Source organism: Hypoxylon fragiforme, assembly GCF_022984875.1.
Source record: "Hypoxylon fragiforme strain CBS 206.31 chromosome Unknown GGS25scaffold_10, whole genome shotgun sequence".
Lineage (NCBI taxonomy): Eukaryota > Fungi > Ascomycota > Sordariomycetes > Xylariales > Hypoxylaceae > Hypoxylon > Hypoxylon fragiforme.
In genome coordinates, this window is record NW_026054765.1 from 749393 (window position 1) to 767117 (window position 17725).

Below are 17725 nucleotides of genomic sequence, written 5' to 3' on the forward strand. Positions count from 1 at the left end.
AGTTTGAGCTTATGGATTGTTTCGTTGTATAAGAACTTTTTTACTTTTCATTATTGACTGCGTGGTAGAAGTACGCACCAAAGCGGGAACCCCTTAACTACCTGCGAGGATCATTGTAAACTTCACCCAATAATAGAAACTGGGAGAAATCATTCAAACTTGGGGAATTATTCTGATTAAAAAGTTATTTAACCATGGTAGGTTGGATACTGGGTCATCTTCTAGATGCTGTCATACATAAGTGGTACCAATCACGTACCTACCTGCCTTCCAACCTAGGCAGGTAAGATATGTAAGTCAAATACCAAATCTCCGATTCGCAACCCCCCCTATGTCATTCGAAGGGCTCGGGGAAATACGTCCTATGCCCGATGCACGCAACACAAGACCATCGTGATTGGCTTCGCTGGCCATTTATACGAAGCGGGGTTGGGAGGTAAGCGTAGCGTGTATAGGGGGGAGTATGGTGCAATCCAGTCCGATTTGATAGATCTCGGCTGCTGCCTACTGGGTAAGTAGGTACTCTATAGGAAGGTAATATTCTGATAGATAGGTGAGTAGGTACCTACCGAGCTTTTACTTGCATCATTAATCTTCAGCGTCCTCTATCTTATATAGGGACTATGTATCGTACTTTATCCAACCTTTGATCTCCTCACCTCCTAACTTACAAGGAAATCTTAATCGGCCACCCTTCGCACCACCGACAAGAGCTCGACTTAAGGAGAAAATGGTTTCCCGTCCCCTGGGTCCCCTAGAGAACAAGGCGATAGCCGAACATAATCATCATCATCATGATGACTTACAGAATAATACCTCACATACCACAACCCTCAGCGCAAGCAAAGCCCAAGTTGGAGAAGGCCAAGAAGGAGGAGAGCTAGACGGAGAAGCAGAAGACTCAGAAACGAGAAGACTCTCGACCAAATTCCAGTCCCACCGGCACCTCGTCCCCCTCGTCTCGCCGCCTGACTCCGACGTCCTCTTCCTCAACGCCGCCTCCGCGCCGCCCTCGAACCTCGTGATCCACGAGGCCATCACGGTAAGTAAGAAGCCAAAAAGAAACCCCCCCCCCCCCAAAAAAAAAAAGAAAAAAAAAAGAAAAAAGAAGTTGAACTCTGAACGCAACGCAACAATTTCTTTACTTAACTTAAAATCCCCAACAGCGCTACTCCTCCACCGCCCTCTACTCGTCCACCCCGCAGCTCCACTGGCAGGCCGCGCGCGAGGACACGCGCCGTCTGCTCGCGCGGTGCATCAACGCCGAGGACGCGGCCACGATCGCGTTCACGCGCGACACGACCGAGGGCCTGGGCGGCTTTATCGGCTGTTTGCGGTGGGAGAGGGGCGACAATGTGGTGCTGCTCGATACGGAGCACCCGAACCAGGTGTACGGGTGGTTGGCGCTTAGGGAGAGGGGGGTGGAGGTTAGGAGGGTGAGGACGGCGGGGTTAGGGGAGGGTGGTGGTGGTGATGGCGATGGTGGCAGGATCGACGCGGTCGACGCCGAGACCCTGCGCCCGTACGTCGACCACCGCACGCGCGCCATCGGCCTCAGCACCATCTCCTTCGACGCCGGCCAGCGGCACGACGTGGCTGGCATCAGCGCCGCGTTCGGCAGCAGCAGCAACAACAACAACGGCCGGGACATACTCGTCCTCGCCGACCTAACCCAGCACGTCGGCTTCGCGCCCGTCGACGTCCAGCGCCTCGGCGTCGCCGCCGCCGCCTTCAGCCTGCACAAGGGGCTCAACTGCCCCACGGGCCTCGGCGCCCTGTACGTCTCCCCCGCGGCGGCGGCGGCGATCGGCAGCGCGCCCCCGCCGATCGTGAGCATGTCCGCCGTGAAGAACCTGCCGGCGGACCTGGTGGTGAGAGGGGAGGGGGGAGGGGGCTGGGGCGAGGTGGAGCTCCGGGAGGAGGGCGCGCGGCGCTTCGAGCACGCGAACCTGAGCCTGCTGGGCGTCGTGGCCGCGCAGGCGTACCTGAGGTTCTACCTCGAGGTGCTGGGCCCCGAGGACGTCGAGGCCCATCTGTGCCGCCTGACGGGCTTGCTGGCGCGCGAGTGCGGCCGCTTGGGGATACCGCTCCTGGGCCCCCGGGAGGCCGGGAGGAGGGCGCCGCATATCTGTGTGCTGGGGCTGGATCCGGAGGGGTGGGGGGCGTATTTGAGGGAGCTGGGTGGGGTCAGGGTCACGGTTAACCGGTTGGGTTTGCGGGTTTCGTTTGGCTTTTATAACTCGGTGCGGGATGTGACGAGGTTTGTGGGTGTGTTGGAACGGGGGCTGGCGAAGGGGTTGTCGGTGAGGTAGGTGTTGGGGGAGAGGGGAGTTCGTGAGTCAATTTCATTCAGAAAATTTATTTATGGTGCATCTAGGTTGCCGTAGTAATATGTGCATGCCTCTTCCCTTGTAGCTGTTGTTTCTTCATAATATTTAATGAGTGTGTCAAAAGATCCTCCACCGCCTCCTCTCAGCGCTTCAAGGAGATTCTTCATGTCAAAGCGGTTAGACAGTCAAGGATCTCCTTCATTAATTCGACGGTATGTGAGTAGTTCAGCTTGTATTGCCGCCCGGATCAGTCCCAATTGTTCGTTGCTACAATAAACCACTTTCATTTTGGATTCCCTCTCAAATTTATGCATTTTATGATTGCAGTTCAAATCATCCTCCGAATCAAGAGGTTGTGATGGCCTGCTAGATGCTAGGTAGGTCGTGCTGGACGATGGCAACAAGAACTTCCCATCCAAGCCTAACATCAGCACTCCACGATTCCACAATTTCCAAAGTTGCCCGTGATGCTAGATCGGCTGCATTCATAGGTGTATGTTCGCAATAGTCCTCTGAGCTACCTATGTCCGAACAGTGCAGGAATGGATATCTCCGCAGTATCACAAGGATCGACCCGATAGACTAAAAGGCAGACAAGACAAGCTATCATGCCGAAGAGATTCTTGCCAGGCAGGCAGGAGTTAGCAACATGGAATGCAGTCAGGATAAGAGCGTGAAGAGATCCAGTCTTTAGTTCTGATCGGCAGTTTTGACAGCGCTTAGTAAACAAGCCACTCTTCGCGTTGATATTTGGTCGCCATGTCCCAAGGCACATTACTGCCACATTATGACAAACACTGTCAAACAGCTTGAACAAATGTATGGCAAAACATGTGCTTCCATTCAAGTGGAACTACTGGTATTCTCGAGTTGTACAGGTGCTGCATGCAAGGAGAGTCGGCACCCCGTCTCCCCCGGGGGTCAACCTGATCGCCAGGGAATCGAGACTGACCGGCAAACGTATCTCCCAAAACATCAGGTTTAACAGTACTATGAGACCTAAGGATCGTGATGAGCAAACTGTCCCTTACAGTATGCCCAGATGCGTTGATGTAATTGACACCAATGGAGTTCACCGGCACAATTGCGTTGGATTACTATGTACGTTTGAATAAATTACCGCGGGGGGTGAAGCCGGAAGGGTTTCTTGATCGATTTGGGGATCTAGATTAGACGACAGAGAGAGACCTTGCCTTGATCAAAGACAGGGTTCAAATCTCTGGCCCCTTGCCCCTGTACTCGGTTGTCATGAAGGCGTACATCCAAAAGTCGTGAAGCCATGTTCCAGCAGATCTAATAGCAATGATAAACGAGAAATATTTTGAATCCAGCAATCAACTTATGAACCCACTCTCTTTCTACTTTTGTCATTGGTGCAATAGGAATTTAATAGAAGTATGATAGGATGGCTAACTGGGCATCAAAACTATATTCGGTCTTCATTCGTTCGGCAAGCTGACCGAGCTTGTTGTTTTCTCCCATGTGAACTCGGATGATAACCTTCTTGAGATATTCCCACCTTTGGTCATGCGGAATATGTAAAAACTTTTGCAAGGGGCCTTCAGGTACAGAAGTTGTAGCTTAGTCCATTTTGGCGATGGGTGTTCAACTAAATATACTGAGGATTTTGTTGTCGTGTTGAGGGTTGTCTTAGGTAGGTTAGGTAATGGAGAAGTGGGAGGGGGTTATGCATGAGGCTATCACGGGTCGCAAATTAAGCAAAAGAGCCTCGAGGAACTTGAATCGTAGGCACGGGTACATCAGGTACCATAATTATGCAGGTATATTCATCATTTCACTCGTTATTTATTTATTCGTAGGCAAGGACCAATCTAGGCAAGATGCCGGTAATCAGCGACGGCGTCTGAACCTGCTTCCAGCTGCGGGTCCTTTAGCTCCATGGTTCTTCAACTTCAGCCTCTTGAAGTTGGCGTGAGCCAGTTCATTAACCTTCCTCACCGCCTTCTTGACTGTGCCCTCCTTCTTGTCTCCCTTCTTAGTCTCTTCTCCCTTCTTCGTCTTGTCGAGCTTCTTAGTCGGGACCTTCTTAGCCGGGACCTTCTTCTTTGGCTCCTGGCGCTCATCCTCGGAGGGGTCAAATTCATAGTCGGATCCCAAATCCAGCGGAGGCTCGCCACTACTCTTGGTGGTATTCACCTGCGTCTCAGGCACATCCTCATCGTCGACATCCGATTGCTCCTCGGTAGACTGCTGTGGCCGCTTACTCTGAGTCGGCTTCATGTTCACCTTTCGAGTAGTTCGCTTTTGCCCCTTCTTCTTGTAGACTCTCAGAGGCTGCCCGTTGCGGCCCAATGCTTCCTCTGGTGCGCTATCATAACGAGTGTCGTCATCAAATCCACCAAGAAGTTGCTGAGCTTGGCTATCTGGCTCAAGAATTTCATCATTCGGCTTCGCAGGCTTCGCAGGCTTGGTAGTGTTTGATGGATTTGTCCCACTCCCCTCTTCATTCTCCATCTCATGCAAGGCGTCCATGTCGTCCTCATCAGCTTCTTCTTCCAGTTTTCGAAGACCAGCAACTACGCTACTCAAACTGCGACCTAAAGGCTTGCGAGGAAGACGGAATGGAGCAGGGGAGATGAATTCACCATTCTCGTCTACCGCAGCAAGAGGGGCTCGTCTAAGGAAAGATGGCGTGGAAAATTGCAATCTGCTAACCGAATTTGGTGTTTTACCTAGGGCTGCGTTGTCGCTTTGTCGCTTTGAGGGTGTTACGAAAAGCATTGTGCCCTTATTTGTAGATGTTGGGGTTCTGCCCAATTTTGCGGTATCGATCCCTCCAGACTTCTTGCTAGGCGTAGCCTGGATGTTCATATCCTCCGAAGCATTGACTTGCCGACACGTCGAGGGGCTATTCTCATTATTTTCCTCCAGCAAGTCAAATAGTCCTAGAATTCGTCCATCCCTCTGAGGAGTAGGCCCAATTGAAGTAGGCATAGCAGGGCTGAAGAGCTTACGCGTGGATGGCGTCGCGAACATTTCGGGATCTATGATCCATTCTCGCATATGAGGGGGTGTTTCGGCTTCGACTTTCTTTGACCGTTTGGAGGGTGTTTCGGAGAGGTCTTCATCTGACTTATGCTTTCGCCTATTCATAGACTGCCGATTGCTTTCCTTGTCCTTGGGGGGAGGGATCTTTCCAGCAAGGATGTCACGAACTTGGTTGTATTTTTTATATTTCTGGGCTGAAGCCAATTTTTATTAGCCATCAGGTAGAAAAATCAGAAGCATACTTTTGTAATTAGCATACCTATTTCAGGATTCTGTTTGATATCCTCGCGTCGTGGTTTTGCACCGCTATTGCGACTTGCCCATTCAGCTTCAAATAGCTTCAAGTCTGCCCGCAATTCCTTGGACGTCGCTTCATATTTTTGTTTCTCAATGTCATCCATCTTGGTCGAATGTTTATGTGAGGAAGTTGAACGGGAGTTGTAAAGTTAGCAAGTTTAATTTCGGATTTGCTCAAGGGTTGGTGGCTTGCTTAAAAGTGATTTAATAGGAAATGTTTATTCGCGTATTGCTAGTGACGAAGTTTAATGGGGATTTATTAATTGAAGACGCGACGCGGTACAATACAAACCCCTTAACCTAGCTAACTAAGTGATAATGTAGTGGAACTAGTGGGGTTCTAGGATAAGTTAGTTATCATTGATGCAGCTACACAGCTTTCACCTGCATGCCAAGACAGCTCTAATCAATAAATCGTTCACGTTGACCATCGGTATATCTATCTTCCGAACAGTGTCCTAAAAATAAACCTTGATGAACTGAATGGGATCTCCACCTTTATTTTCCATTCATCCATTCTGCGGAGTACCTACTACCTAGTACCTAGGTCCTGGGCTAGTTACCAGGTACCTACCTACCTACGTATTATCAATTAAATCAACTAATCAGTCAGTTGCTTTGTTACCAACAACAACATTAACAATAACAACGACAACAACGACAACGTCATACGACTTGTATCTCTGTCGCTGACGCTCTACCAACATGGAAACAGACGTAGACGAAGCTGAAGTACCATCCAAAGTACTTCAAAATGCCCTTGCCGAAGTAGTATTACCATCAGAAAGACAATCCGGTAACACCGCCAACCAAAACGAAATATGTTGTGTTATTTGCCTCGATCGCGTCACTGAAGCCTGCGAGGCTCGACCTTGCGGTCACCGAAACTTCGATTATGTTTGCCTGATCAATTGGCTTGAGCAACAGGCGAAGTGCCCCCTCTGCAAGAGCAACGTCAACGAAGTCTGGTACGACTTCAACCATAATGGAGCGGATGCGAAAAACCAAGTATATCTAGTCCCTCCTCCAAAAGAGCCATCACAAAACGTATTACCCAACATATTACCAAACCTCTCACAACAACAATCTCAACACCCACCATGGCACCATGCGCAGTTGCGACTTCGGCATCAACAAACTCGATTTGCCTTACAAAGATATCTTCGCTCTCGGTCTCGGTACCCGCCTACAGCTCCAAGGCAGCTAACTTCTGAGGAGGCTCTTCTTCGTCGTAAACAAGTTTATCGTCACCAACTTTATTCTCTACACGTCGGATCTAATCATATATCTGGATTCCGCGACTTGACTCCCCAGTTGTTTCAGACTGACCCCGAGATGGTTTCTCGGGCACGATCATGGTTGAGAAGGGAATTGCAAGTCTTCGAGTTTCTCCATACCCCACCTACCGCGCAATCTAACGACGATGCAATGACAAGACGACGTGCAACCAACGCGGAGTTTCTGCTCGAGTATATAATTGCCATCCTGAAGGCTGTGGATATTCAAGGAAGTCAAGGCCAAGCAGAAGAAATGCTTAAAGACTTCCTGGGTCGAGCTAACACGAAGTTACTCCTTCATGAGCTTGCGAATTTCTTACGCAGTCCTTGGTCGATCGAGGATTGGGATCGCAAGGTCCAGTACCCCATCGTGAGAATGCATCCAGTAGTGCAAGATGAGCAAGAGGAGGAAGGGGGATTCCCTACAGGCCACAGACAAGTGGAAAGAGAAAGTTCGGACACGGGGACACTCACGGGGACACTCATGGGGACACACACGGGGACACAACGGACGGGGGATTTTTATCGTCCTAACTATTCTGACCAGAATCATAGAAGGACAAAGTCAACAAATGAAAATCAAACAGATTAAAACCTACTTGTCGGTTCAAGAGAATCAATAGTGCTGCCATAAATGATACTGACATCCCAAAAGCACGAATAAGAAATACAAAACGTTAACTAACCTACCTACCCTAAGTACACATGGACTCGCTACATTTCTTCACATGCACTTCAGAAGGCACCCACGCCTAGAAAAACTAGTCAATGCATTCAAACCCATCGCCTTATTTGCACAGGCACCAGGTGGTCAGATATTTAAAGGGATGATGCGTTTCGTTCAGCTCACAGAGTTTCTACTTCTGCCTACTTTTGTCTACGATATATGTCAAAGCTAGAACTCTAATATCACCCAAGTGCTAATGGAAGATCTGAGCACTGAGGATTATAAAGTCACCCTCCTCTCTCCCACATCCTTTGTAATTTTTCAAGTTAATTTTGCCCATCTCACCCACCTTATAATTCACAATTCTTGAGAAAATCCTGCTCTCCCCTCGCCATTCTTTCTCTGAAGTAGATAGTCACTAAGAAATATGTTCCCACTTTCGGATACAGATGATCAGACCCCGCTGGTCAACAATACCTCGCGCAGTTCTGGCATCCGAAACAGACATGAACGAATTTGGGGTCTTCCCGATCTAACTAAGAATAGCTCTTCCCAACCAATAAATCCCCTAAGTATGGAAGCCAGTGTCTCCAATGAGGTACCAGGAGACCGAATCATATTCCAGCATTCTCCTATTCACCAACGCTGCTACACAAGCTCTTCCACTGGGGAATTTAATATACCTCACAGCCCACAATATCCGACCAAGACCAGACAACTCAGGCGCGAAACTCGTGCCATACTTGGTGGCGCGTTCGATGCTAATATATCCGCGATGTATGGGGATCAATCGGCGCACGCCACATGTTTCCCAAACGAATCAGTACCGCCATATTCAAGCACAATGGACAACGCCATTGCCAAGATAGAAGGGTTTATAGCAAAGGTGAACAATACTTTCAAGGCAGAGAGTTCTCGCCCAGACCCCGATACAAGTCGCTACGAAACTGATGCAGAGAAATCGCCTGCCATATCCGACTCTCGCACCATCGACACAATCCCCACTCGGAAATCTCGCGGCAATATACAAAACTACGTGGGTAACTCGCACGTACGTGGTATGCGCGAGACATTTCATACGTTCCTCCAAGACGCGCGCTCAGAACTCTCGGACTGTCTAAAAAGAATGCGCGAGGAGTTTGATCGCTACATGTCGGAACTGAGGGCGGATCGGATGGGGTTTGGGCACCTCCCGGCTAGCTCGTCCCCCGAGTGGCCCTGCACCGAGTGCCGACACAGGGCTGGCCACATGGACTATTACCCTCGCCTCTTCCGTGACGAGGAATTGCAATCGTGGTCAGCCGAATGGGGCTGGCGAGACAACGGAGACGCTGGGGCTTCATACCAGGCGCAGAGAGGTTCTTTTACCTCTGCTATGGGCGATGGTGATATGACTGGTTCTTCCCAGCAGGCTCTGAGAATGGATCACCCAGGGCACAATAAACACTCTATCTTCTCTACTTACCAAACCTTCTTTCCCCAGTTTTCCTCTTCCAATCTAGAGAAAGAAGAAGAGGAGGAGAAGGGAGTCGCTAACGACAAAGAGGGAGGTGCAGTGTATTGTGAGCCAAGTGAAGAGGTTTGCTACCCCAATCCCATCGAGGAGAGCGACCAACAAGACGAAGTTGGGGATGACTACAAGGACTGCTGGAATGAAAGCAAACCCGAAGACAGCATCGTATCCGCAGTCGCGTATCCACAACTGGAGTCGGAGGGTTGGGATGTCGTTTCATCGGAGTCTGGCGAGGATAATGACGGCTTCGGCTGGTAGCTTCCATAGCCCTGGGGAGATGTTAGAGATCCCCGCGCAATAACGGTGTTTTGCGCCTTCGAGGTTCACTATAACTTAGTCATTCTAATCGTGAATAGTAACAGAGCTAGAATTCAAAGATTAAAAAATATATGATCTAGTTATCTAAGCTATCAGAAGGAACCTTGCACACTCTCCTGCACTCTAATCGGAGTAAGTCCTGCTGGTTGAGTTGAGGCCATGGTGACGCCGGCGTATACGTCGATAGAGTTCTTCGCGCAATAACTTTGTCTCGTTCCCAAACCTTCTCCTCTGGTCATGTGTCACCAAAATGCCTAAGCTGACTTCGGGAATATCTAACTTAACAAGGCGAGACATGCCAGCCCAAGTACTCGCTTCGAGGCCGATTTCTTGGCATTAGCTAAGCTATAAATGCTCTGTCTTCTGCGAACGGCTTGGCTAACCCTACTGTGATGATTATTTGAGGAAGGTCGTTGGAAACAGGTAGTTAGTCACAGGTATTGTGAATAATCAGAAGGATTTTTGTGATGATCAGAGAATTGTCGTCAAGAATTTACACACTGTGTAGAAGTTTGCTGGGTACAGGGGTACATAAGGACGTACTGTGGTAAATAAATAGCCAATCAAAATTCAGGATCGGTGCGCCGGATAATCAAAATAACTAGATCGGTACGTACCAATTGTGAGGGAAGTTTCTGTTTTAGGAAATGAACAAGGGTTCTGATTGGCCACTGTATTCTCCCCACCACAATGGCCAAGTCACTAACGCCCCCACTGTACAGAGCCTCAATATCGGAATATCAACCTTAGGCACAGTATCATCAGCACTACCATTGTCTCGCTACCACGACTACATTTAAGTTTTATTTAATTAATCCCAATGGGCTTTTTGCAATCAGAAATCAAATGGTACGAATCCGGATTAGCGCGTAATGGCTGATTCTAATCAGTAACTAGCCCCACTCCTCGAAAAAGTATTTAAGCAAGGCCGTCCTCCCAATTTTCCATCCTTCTTTTTCCATCCTTCCCAACTTTCGCCCGCAAGCAATCTGCCCGCCAAAGGTTTCTACTTTCGTGGGCAAGCAATCTGCCACGAAATGTCTATACACAGGTATGTCCATCTCTCTCATCTCTATCTAATATTGTGCTAACCTTTCATTAGGTGATCTATTCATACGATCTCTTCATGATCTATAGCGATCTACTTTACCATTTACATGGCCATCTATATAGCGATCTACAAAACAATCTACAAAACAATCTACAACACCATCTACAACACCATCTACAACACCATCTACAACACCATCTACATACATGATCTACCCTTTTTTGGCTTGTCTCCCCCCCTCCTCTACTAACTACTTACCACAGGGACTAACCACAGGTACTAACCTCACCAACATATATGGCTACTTGGCAAAGCACCTTCTTATGCGCTTATGCCTGCCCAACTATGTTGAAGAATGAAATGGGTATTCCAGCAACAGGGAGAACTTCATTGTCTCTTCTGCTCTGGAAAACACCCGACATTTGAACATCAATCAATAAGTCTGGTCTCAACCAGACTCCTCTAGTAGTAGATAAGTCATAGTAGCATTTCCAATCAAATCAAACCATTCTTCAATAGTTTTATCTGGTGACTTGGTTTCTGCGTAGGAATAGCACACCAAGTCTTCTCGTATATATTTATTTATCTCTGACTACTTGCCCATCCACCTGCTCACCTATCCATCCGCCCACCTGCAATTTTTATGTGTCCACACGATGGTATTCCCATGTCCTTTTTCTGGGATCTTCAAGACATCTTGTAGCCACCGAAATTCTTTGCGGTACGTGGGGTTGCCCCACTAACAGACACTTACAGAACAATACGAAAATACCTGGACACACTTATTCTAGATGGCCTCCATACCACTGTTACTCTATTCAATAACTCACTTTCTCTGTTCCCAGACTCCGACGCGATATCTTCATCAGACCCCATGCCGGTGCGCTCTGAATAGCTACAGGAGTTTCCGAAGCGCAGTAAGAACTACGTCTCAGACACGCTTGCTACCTAGTGCTTCATCAACTTGGCATTGCTGTTATCGATCCCGGGTGATATACGCACGAGGTGCCGTTAGAAGCCTCTCCCCATGGCAACATGATACACCATAGCTTGGTGTCACCTCAAGGCACCTTTGGCGGAGGCATCATCTGAAAGAGTCGTGAATTGCCACTCTGCCAATTCAAGTCCTTTCGGGACGCACCGTTGAAGCATGGATAAAGTCAAAACGCGATGAGTACGCCAAACCAGAAACACGGATATACCAACCACGAGTTCCTTAGCTATCAATTCAGGATCTATGACTACGTAGGTAGTCACAGAGGCACCACCGCGACCAAAGGCCTCCACCTCCACCTACGTTTCAACGCCATATCACATCCACCATCGTTTGCTTTGGAGTCCTAAGTGGACGGTCAAAACAGAGATGCCAGCAAGCCGTGAGATGGGAAAGAATGCGTGGATAGCATGTTTATCACCATCATTCTACGCGACAAACGTTTTTGCATATATTGCTACTTCCCCCTTCCTCCCCCGATACCATTAATGGCCTCTGATCCCAACATTCGACCAGCCCCATATGATGAAAATGAAGAATAAAGTTCCCAGTTCAACGCGAAATCGAGGTAGTTGTCTTTAAAAAATGACAGCCCTGTCGTACAGTGGTGCGGCGATGATTCATTTGGCTACGATTTGGGAAAGTAGGCCAGATTATGAGAAAGCCCTCTTCTACGGAAATATATCAGGTAGTGTGTATTGTACATTCAAGAAGCGGTCACGTTGCCCCAGTATTGTGTCGTGTTACTGCGATTCCTTTCTCAGGGGTCAGCGTTACAATGCCTTTTTAAACAAAGCATTGTTGCGTGGAAGCCGTGGCCATACACTCGCCAAACATAGAACCATTCACCAGCTGGCAGGGAATCATTTACGCTTTGTGCGCCGAAACAAAACAAAATGCCATTTCAACAAACAACAAGGGCATTTACCCGTAGTCCATTGTAGGCTAGTAGGGGGGGATCAATTGTCGAAACCTTGGGGCATTGCCATCCATCTTCTCAACAAACAAGAATGGCTACTTCGTATAGTACCTACCTATATATAACAACATTAACTCGTCTCAATAACCAAGGCCCTCCAATACCATCTCTCTCCCCTCCCCATCTCATCCCCAACCACCACTCCCTCCCCCCCCTTTCTCCGTCATTTTTCCCATACTAGGCAACCTCCTACCTAACCCCACACAAACCCGACACATAAACCCCCACCAACCAAACAATGTGCAACGCCGACCTAACCAACCTCTACTGCCCGCACTGCACGCGCTGGTACTTCTACGTGCGGAACTACGACCCGTGCCCGGAGCCCCTGGCCGGGACCCCCGAGTGCCCCAACCTGCGGCCCAACAACCTGGGGAGCCGGGTCATGGAGTGCGAGCCGTGCGAGAACAAGATCAAAGAACAGCAGCAGCAGCAGCAGCAGCGGCGGCAGCGGCGGCGGTAGGTTAGGTGAGTAGTAGTTGTAGTAAGTGTGTGAGCGAGTAAAAGCGTAAAAATTCCAGCTGGCGTTTTTTTTGGTCCGGCTTGACTGTTCTTGCCAGGAAGTCGCAGGTCAGTACCTAGGTAATATTTGCGTACAGCGGAGTACCTAGGTACGACGAATTGGCTTATGCCGTCGAGGCTGCTGAAGTTGGTTGGATACTAGGTAGTAGGTATGCGGGTAATACTACTACTAGCGGGGTCGAGGTATCTGTGATATCCTGAGTTTAGGTGATAAATAGTACCTAGCGTTTGACATACCTCCTGATAGGGAATTCGAAATTGAAAGTGATATTTTTACTACGTGTAAGCACCTAACTTAGGTATTTTACTTCTGCCGTAGATTGCTACTTCCCATTAAACAACGTATCTATGGAAACCTATTCAACACATACTTACTTGAAATACCTAGGTAGGCATTTAGTGCTGTCCATTGCTCAAAGTCTCTTTGAAGATAAGTACAACAGTAATTAGTTACTATAGCGATAGTGATCGAAGGTAGGTAACAATATGGATCGCGTATGTAATTTCCAGTCATTGCTAAACCTACACGTCACAGACAGAGAGTCAAGGTTGGAAATCTACCTAGGTAGTTAGCAAATTGCCAAGGTGAATCATATGCACGGAGGCAGTTGGATCCACAAGATAATCATTCGGAATGAAAAAGCTTCTATTCTAAACGAATGACCAATTCTATGTACCTAGCGGCTGTTCTCAGCGTTTTATTAAACAGTGGTTAATTGTACCTATGCTCTGGATCTGATAATGTAGCAAATACCCATGATACCAGTCTATCAGCTCATTGTAACGAACCTAGTTCGCTTTATTTTCACAGGAATAGTGGCCGTGGCCGTTCTGGACGACTCTTAAGCCCAGCACGCATGATTAAAGGTGGAATTGGGTGAAGATTCCGCCAATAGGTATGAGACATCGGGTCGTTCGCGCTATCATATGGGACTAATACGCCGGGGGGGGCGTCTCTTGGTTTTTTTAACTGGGGTGCTTCAGCATGGTGGAGCAGTGTTGCTACCGGCGGAGGCGAGTTTTGGGATAGATAATGAACATTGCTCGTCCATCCAAACGGAGTTGGCATAGTCAAGTCTCCAGCCTCGGAACCTTCCCAATCCTCCTAGAATTCTAGCGGCTCGTCTCCGAAGGCTACTTCTCCGTTGCGATGCTGGAAATACCACATCTCTGTCGGCACTTGGTAGCTCCCACCACCAGATTCATGGCCTTCGGTGGATAGGGGTGGACCCATATCGTCGTCAGCGCATCGTGAGTAATGTTGAATCTCCCTATGAATGTCCCAATGATATCTCCACGAGGGGGCTTCTTGTAGATGTTTGAGATGAGAAGCATTTTCCCTCGAGACTTTATCATAAGTGTTTGCCAAGTCCGACTCATTATAGTTAATGCGTGAAGGCGTGATATCTTGGCCGAAGGGCTCTGGATAGGGCCAAGTGGCACAATACCACAAGTCACGGTTATCCGAGTCCAGCAAAGCCATTTCCTCTTTCGAGTACGCGCGTGAGAATACACTCTCTCCATGGCGCTCCTCAATTACTGCTGTCTTCCAACCGCCTAGCTCCCAACCAAAATCCAGATTGCACACAAATGCAAACTCGTTGAATCTAATCTGCAGTGGTATCAGGTCATCCTCTTCTTGCGCCAGATATTCGTGGGCTGGAAGTCCCAACACTGACAAGCAGTGGTAGTTTTTCGTATGCGTGGGTACGATAGAAAGTTGCTCTAACTCAAGTCTATCTTCTCGTGCCAGTTGAAGGAATTTAGGGAGGACTTGTGGTTCAATGTTATCATCGATTCTCAGCGACTTTAAGGTCCTTGCGTGCCTCTTGAGAATTTGTAGCAGTATTCTCGGCTCGGTTCTTAATTCTGATACATGCAAAAAGCGCAATTTCGGTAGATGAAACTTTTGATGGCTGAAAAGAAGCTCGAATGCACCAACCTCATTCGGAGACACGTGAATGAGTGAGTTTTGGTGCTCAAAACATATACGGAGGTGAGTGAGCCCTTTCTCCGTCATAATGTAGTCCCGCAGGGCCTCCACATATTTATATTCTACTGGACGACTGATGTACATATCTAGATGTGTCAAGGTAGTGAAAAGGGAGTGAATATGTTTAAATTGAATACTAGGTAGGGTACCATATCTACTGCCCGAGTCGGAAAAGTAAAAGCGACTGAATGGACCACGCTTCAAGGGATAAGTATGGCGACTCTTCGTTATAGCAGTTCTTACAGCAGTGCTCACAGCAGTGCCCAAGAGCGTATGTTCGAGCATGGGTATAGGTATATCGGAATCGATGGCATGAGGCATGCCATGCAAAAGTTGTGCTGTTGCTGGGTAGGCTGTGGAAGAAGTGGTGAGTAGGCGGCATGGAGGCATTGCTTGACTGATAAAGGTACGTAACTGGGGCATGGCGTCCAGGGCAGTCCAAAACTGAGGGAAGAAATCGTCAAGGGTTGATGCTTTTTGTCGGAAGATTTCCTCGTCTAGGTCCCCGTCTGGGTCTCGCGTCGACTTTGGAGAGAACCAGAAGGTATCGAAGAGTATCTGTCGGGCGATATCCATGAAGAACTCTGGTGGATAATCTTGGTCCATATCATACAGAAGATCGTCCATATCATGCTATGATGTGCCTCTCTCTAGTTCGTACCACACGAGCATGCGAGGAATGGTGGATAGACGTGGGTGTCTTGCAATATTGAAAAATGTATCGCGGTCTCTGATAAGCGCAGAGAGGTACACTTGACGAAATAGCTCCCTTGTAGCTATGCCTTCCCATGACTTCTGGACGAGCCTCAGCGACTTTAGATCTTGGCTAGATATGGCGCAATTGGTGAATATGATGAGTAAGACTTCTGGCGGTAGCGACAGAGTCATTGTTACTGCATATAAGTCACCTGGGACTTGAAAAATGCTGCTTTGTGTGGGCTGGAGACTACAAGTGGGAGTTTGGTGCTATTTTTATATACTATGTAGTACATTGATCGATGAAAAATGGATGTCGTGATGATGGAGCGATAATGGAGTGCAGTCCTTTGGAGTTGTCATTGTTAACTTACTACTACCCTACTAAGTTAGGTATATACTTGTCAGGTACTACTGGTAGAACTACTAGGTACCACACAGTTTACTTTAAACTGTTGAAGTCAACCTTGAAAGTTCAAATGTCAACTGGTTCCAAGTTGGAGATGGATGGATAGGTACATGTGGATACATACATACGGCATAGTAGTACTTACTTACATAATTGCACCCCACTTTAATGCAGTAAAATACCCGGCAAATTGCAAGCAATTTAAATTAGTAAAACTTTATTAATTTGATATCTGGAAAATCGTCGCTCCGCAACAATTTTGATTTTAAATACTATTTTACTTATTTCATCTTTTGTTTATTTGTTTTTATCTTATTTAAACAGTAAACATTTAATCATGCCTCCGGCGGCTCCTGCGGAGTGCTGCTCGCTCCGCTCGAAAAGAAGAAAAACAGGTTTAAATCACCCAAATGTTTAACCCAATTAAAGGCCAGCCATTGGCCAGGTTAAATGGGCCCTTTCTTTCACGTGAGGCGATAGTTACATAACAATCACGTGACGGTAGGTTTCTTTAATATCAGGCACCGATTACGTAATACTCACGCGAGCGACGCGAATATCACGTGACTCCATTTACTAAGCTTAGATCAACCTATGCGCCGGGACTTACAGGTGTTAGGGCTGGAATCGGCTTGGCCGGATGGGGAGAAATTGTCGGATTGGGGGGATTTTTCGGAGTATGGGAGGGAGGTTCGGAGGAAAGCCGGTTGTCGGAGGCCGGCTGTATTTGGGAACCGCTTGCGGCGATGGGACTGCCCCGGGGGGGGATTTACGGCTGATGGCACATGTTAGCGTCAGGGATAAACCCTCCCGAAAGCTCTGAAAGCTCTCCTGGAGCAGGTCACGGCAGCAGCGGCGGCAGCGCAGCATTCCGGGGCCGGCCGACCCGCCTCGGAATGGGTGCATCAGCCATTAATTGAATGGATCAACTGGGTTGAGGCTGTGTGGCTCTTGAAAAGCTCTTGAAACCTGAAAGGTGGTTGAAAGGAGGAAGAAAAGAATTACAACAGCTTGGGGGTTGAGAGCCCTTATATAGACCGGTCTAGAGCACGCTCCATCAGTACGTACCCCAACCATCCAAGGCAAACAGTTAGGCAAACTAAGCGCTAGTAAGCCTATTGAAATTGAAGCCATCCTATTGGCTCAAATCTGGACCTATTGAGCCGCTAGTAAAAAGTGAAACGTTTGGAGCCAACTTTTCAAGCTGTTGATTGATTGATTGGGTGCATCGCTTTTCAGCCCCCAAATCCAGCAAACCACCTTCCACACCACCTTCAACACCACCATGTAAATCAATTATTTCAAATATTTCTTGAAATATTTGATTTAGGTGGTGGTGTTGAAGATGATTAATAAGATGGATTGAATGGATTAAATGGATTAAATAAATTAAATGGATCAAATGGATTGAATGGAAAAAAGTTGAAAAGAAGAAGTCGGAATGGAAGAATTAGAAAAGATGGATTGGATTAAAAAGATGGATTGGATTAGTCAGCTTTGATTATTAAGAATGGAACTGAATGGATGGAATTGAATGGAAAGTGGCTGAATTGAGGCTGTGGAGGCTCAGCTCCTTATCTTATCAGTTTTTGCAAGGAACGGGCCCGAGCTTTTTTTTTCACTCATAGGCTTATCTTATCAATTTTTGCAAGGAACGGGCCCGAGCTTTT

The 17725-nt window shown here is 47.8% G+C and overlaps 5 protein-coding genes across 5 annotated transcripts; 3 read left to right on the plus strand and 2 right to left on the minus strand.

Annotated features, from left to right (window-relative positions):
- Positions 1-730: 730 nt before the first annotated feature.
- Positions 731-2312, plus strand: GGS25DRAFT_526082 (PLP-dependent transferase; the record flags this gene model as incomplete). The annotated part of the gene is made up of 2 exons (XM_049264915.1): positions 731-1042; positions 1167-2312. 2 exons carry the CDS (start codon positions 731-733, stop codon positions 2310-2312), a joined length of 1458 nt encoding a protein of 485 aa, XP_049112115.1.
- A 1394-nt stretch (positions 2313-3706) lies between these two features.
- GGS25DRAFT_78835 (DNA replication/checkpoint protein) lies at positions 3707-5922 on the minus strand. The gene is made up of 2 exons (XM_049266016.1): positions 5599-5922; positions 3707-5533 (listed from the first exon to the last, which is right to left on the minus strand). Exons 1-2 carry the CDS (start codon positions 5738-5740, stop codon positions 4182-4184), a joined length of 1494 nt encoding a protein of 497 aa, XP_049112116.1. The 5' UTR covers positions 5741-5922; the 3' UTR covers positions 3707-4181.
- Positions 5923-6158: 236 nt separating this feature from the next.
- GGS25DRAFT_509741 (uncharacterized protein) lies at positions 6159-7951 on the plus strand. The gene has a single exon (XM_049262595.1). The coding sequence runs from the start codon at positions 6342-6344 to the stop codon at positions 7503-7505; it is 1164 nt and encodes a 387-aa protein (XP_049112117.1). The 5' UTR covers positions 6159-6341; the 3' UTR covers positions 7506-7951.
- Positions 7952-8007: 56 nt separating this feature from the next.
- GGS25DRAFT_526085 (uncharacterized protein) lies at positions 8008-9351 on the plus strand (the record flags this gene model as incomplete). Its single annotated transcript, XM_049264916.1, has 1 exon — positions 8008-9351. The coding sequence occupies one exon, from the start codon at positions 8008-8010 to the stop codon at positions 9349-9351; it is 1344 nt and encodes a 447-aa protein (XP_049112118.1).
- Positions 9352-14949: 5598 nt separating this feature from the next.
- Positions 14950-15964, minus strand: GGS25DRAFT_509744 (uncharacterized protein). Its single transcript, XM_049262596.1, has one exon. It carries the CDS (start codon positions 15836-15838, stop codon positions 15584-15586), a length of 255 nt encoding a protein of 84 aa, XP_049112119.1. The 5' UTR covers positions 15839-15964; the 3' UTR covers positions 14950-15583.
- Between the last annotated feature and the right edge of the window lie 1761 nt (positions 15965-17725).

Excerpts from the sequence above, each read along its gene's own strand:
- GGS25DRAFT_509741 (XM_049262595.1), top strand. The coding sequence starts at position 6,342 with ATGGAAACAGACGTAGACGAAGCTGAAGTACCATCCAAAGTACTTCAA.
- GGS25DRAFT_509744 (XM_049262596.1), bottom strand. The coding sequence starts at position 15,838 with ATGACTCTGTCGCTACCGCCAGAAGTCTTACTCATCATATTCACCAAT.
- GGS25DRAFT_78835 (XM_049266016.1), bottom strand. The coding sequence starts at position 5,740 with ATGGATGACATTGAGAAACAAAAATATGAAGCGACGTCCAAGGAATTG. Across the intron at positions 5,534-5,598 it reads CAAACAGAATCCTGAAATAG|CCCAGAAATATAAAAAATAC; the intron begins GTATGCTAATTA and ends AATTGGCTTCAG.